Here is a 3,631-nt window from a genome sequence, read left to right as displayed (position 1 = left end):
CGAATACACTATTCGATTACAAGTTTTATGTTAACCAAATGTTTTTTTCATCTCTTTAAAGACAGGAGAACTTCGAGGGTGCTTTACGGTTAATGCAAAAAGCTACTGCCATGCCAAAACGAAAAGTTGCCTATCATGACGACACTGAGACAGTGCAAATGCGGCTATATCGTTCTTTAAAAGTGTGGTCTATGTACGCCGATTTAGAGGAATCCTTTGGCACATTCAAAACCTGCAAAGCTGTCTACGATCGTATTATTGATTTGAAAATTTGTACTCCTCAAATTATCATCAATTATGGTCTCTTTTTGGAAGAGCACAACTATTTTGAAGAAGCTTTTCGCGCCTATGAAAAGGGTATTGCGCTTTTCAAATGGCCAAACGTATACGATATTTGGAATGCATATTTGACGAAATTTCTCAAACGTTATGGCGGCACAAAGTTGGAGCGTGCGCGCGATCTTTTCGAACAATGCTTGGAAAACTGTCCACCCGAGCATGCTAAGTACTTTTACTTACTGTATGCGAAATTAGAAGAGGAGCACGGTTTAGCGCGCCATGCTATGGCCGTTTACGATCGCGCCACTAGTGCCGTCAAGCCAGAGGAGATGTTTGATATGTACAACATTTTCATTAAGAAGGCAGCAGAAATCTATGGCCTACCGCGTACACGTGAAATCTATGAGAAGGCTATTGAGGCATTGCCCGAAGAGAACATGCGGCCTATGTGTGTGCGGTTTGCAGAGATGGAAACTAAGCTTGGCGAAATCGATCGGGCGCGAGCTATTTACGCGCATTGTTCGCAGGTGCGTATTATTGTAAAGCTTTTCCCTAATGTATACAATTTTAAATATCTTTTACTTTTCACACAGGTATGTGATCCACGCATAACCGCTGATTTCTGGCAAACTTGGAAAGAATTCGAGGTGCGTCATGGTAATGAAGATACAATGCGTGAAATGTTGCGCATCAAACGTTCAGTGCAAGCCACTTACAATACGCAAGTGAATATGATGGCTGCACAATTTCTTAATCAGACGAGCGCAAGCAGTGCCGCAGATGGCGGTAGTGATGCGATGCGTTTGCTTGAAGCCAAGGCAGCAGCAGAGCAACAAGCGCGACAACAACAAACACTCAAACCACAAACCAGTGGAAACATTATGTTTGTGCGTGGCGAAACACAAGGAGGCAATGCAAAGGATAAGGTGGTCAATCCGGATGAAATTGATATTGGCGAGAGCGATGAAGATGAGGAAGACGATGACGAGGCTGATGCTGGTGGTGGCGCAACAAACGGTGGGAATGAAGAAAATGTTATAGCCGCAAAAAGATTACGCATCGAGCAGCAGGCTATACCGGCAAAGGTGTTTGGCAGTTTGAAAAAAACCACAGATGAAGATGAGCAGGATGTAGATTAAGTGAAGCGATTTAGCAGCACATGAAAAGTTGTATGCTAGATAAAAACATTACTAAGAATAACCAAGTTAGATACGCATATACCTACTGTATAATTATTTTTTAAATTAATGTATTTAAGCCCAAAACAGCAATTATTGTTTACTTATTAACTATGGTGTCACAGCAGCCAAACCTCTGGCAAAAATGGTTAGTAATAGAGTTAAAAGGCAAGTTTTCAAAAACTTTTGTATCGTGATCGGCGCGTCATTGCACGGCATCGTACCCAACTGTGAATCGCAAACGCAAACTTCTACCTCTAAGCCGGATATATATTTTTGGCGATAACAACCGCTGGTAGCATTCACTTTAGCGCACATATAGGTGATGTTTTGAACTGCGGGAATTTTATTAGGTAAAATCGAGATGTAGAATTATGGAGGGTAAATAGATAAATAGATTTGAAATGAGGATAATAGTTGTGTGATATGATATTTAAATTTGGTTTGATATTTGCATTAAATACAGCCCTAGTAGACCATAGTCTGTAGCCGCTACAACAACCACAACAACAATCCATAGTCTTATGTCCGTTAGTCTCAGTCCAGGCCGAGGGGTAAGCGGAAAAAGTCGAAAGTGTTTTTGAGGTCTTGTAATTTCAGCGCTGTTGTGAATAAGATACGGTTAACAGCGATGTTCTTGCGGTTGATCATGCCGGCAATTTATCCCGTATCCTTCGTCAGGGTATTTCACCAGCTATAAAATTCAGGCAGCCAACGGGAAGACAAAATCCTCCTATCCGTGGCGAAATCCATGGAAGTACTACTACTCCTCAGTCTGACGAAGCACCTCAAGCTAGCCGAATACCAACATGGATTCCGGAAAATGCACAGCACCATCACAACATGGACCGCCAACACCACACAGATTTGCGAAGGTATGAACCAACGTAGACGTTGTGATAAGACGGTACTAATCGCAGTTGAAGGCACTCGACACAGTGAGCCACGCGACCCTCTGCCAAGTCATCCTGGACTTGTCGCTTCCAGCGCGGACGAAACGGTGGATAACCAGCTATCTGTGTGGACGTCAATCATCCGTCAAATTTCGTAACGCTAACGATAAGTTAACCGACTATCTGCAAGGAACCCCAAAATCTTTGCCGCGAAATCTACCGCCACGGAGTGACGCTTTATAGTCTGTTCTCCCTCTCCGCGCCTCAGCCACCTGCAACTAGCTTCGAAACAGGGACGAAGTCCTCAAGTCGCTAGCTAGCAGCATTCGTGGATCCTAAAAGATACCCTGCTCGCAACCTACAAGATGCTGGCGGTTAAAAACTTAACCACATGTTGTCAAAGCAATTCCGCGTGGTATGTCATCGTGGAAACCAGCCGAACTACGCTCTGCTTCGAAACAATCTACCCCCACTAAACGTGAGATGACACCTGCACAACTGGAAGCCAAACATCGAGCCGTACGGAGAACATCCGTTCGACACAAAATACAAAGCGGTGCTGAACAGCCCATACAGCGCTGCGGCCAGAACGAGCCGCAACACCCGAAAAGACAACATCGTCCTCCCAGAAACCCCGGGGGTTGAGAACTGTTGCTACAACAACAAAAGCCTCTCTATACAGAATAAGCATATCGATGCTGACGGGAGTATATTACCTCATCAAGGTCCTTAATTTGCCAATGACCTCTCTCATCATACCTGACGTGGGCTTTTTCTCCACTTCTGACATGTTGAAGCCTTAGTGAGCGCTTACACAACTGAAACTTTTGGGGAAAACGTTCAATAAAGTAGAGTCTTATCATCCGATAATTCGCCATTCTTAAGTTATGAAGACACTAAGCATAAACATGGCTTCTGTAAAGTGTACAGTGACGCCATAGCAATCGTATCCCTCGTTGTGGCAGCGTCTGAGAAAGATCTGTCCTACGTCAGTACGAGTTAGGTCGTAGGCAACCTGTCTAAGACTTCTTTGCAACCGGCTTAGGCTCTTGATGGCATTTTCCATGAAATGAAAGCAATCTGTTTAAGGATAGCCGCCTTAATATTTCCTTAAACGTCAGAGGTCATTCAGCTGATCTACCAAAAGATACTCCGCAAAGGATATTAAATCTGCAACCTAGTGTTTGATACGTCAAGTCATCTAAAGTGTTAAAGTACACTAGTACACAGACGAGGCAGGTACAGATATTTTTGGACCAGCACCAAACTTGCAATTTCCAT

At 43.7% G+C, this 3,631-nt stretch overlaps 1 protein-coding gene across 1 annotated transcript in view; it reads left to right on the top strand.

Annotated features, from left to right (window-relative positions):
* The window catches only part of LOC118754633 (pre-mRNA-splicing factor syf1 homolog), a 1,894-nt gene extending 344 nt beyond the window's left edge, over nucleotides 1-1,550 (top strand). The window contains exons 2-3 of the mRNA XM_036489522.1: nucleotides 62-806; nucleotides 873-1,550. Of these exons, the coding sequence (XP_036345415.1) occupies nucleotides 62-806; nucleotides 873-1,418 (1,291 nt within the window). The 3' untranslated portion in view covers nucleotides 1,419-1,550. The remainder of the gene's footprint in view (nucleotides 1-61; nucleotides 807-872) is intronic.
* Nucleotides 1,551-3,631: the final 2,081 nt, after the last annotated feature.

The sequence above is a fragment of the Rhagoletis pomonella genome, unplaced genomic scaffold (genome assembly GCF_013731165.1).
Source record: "Rhagoletis pomonella isolate Grant_MI unplaced genomic scaffold, Rhpom_1.0 Rhpom_scaffold_04274, whole genome shotgun sequence".
Taxonomy (NCBI): Eukaryota; Metazoa; Arthropoda; class Insecta; order Diptera; family Tephritidae; genus Rhagoletis; species Rhagoletis pomonella.
Note: the sequence above shows the minus strand (reverse complement) of the source record. Positions and strands in the feature narration are given on the sequence as shown.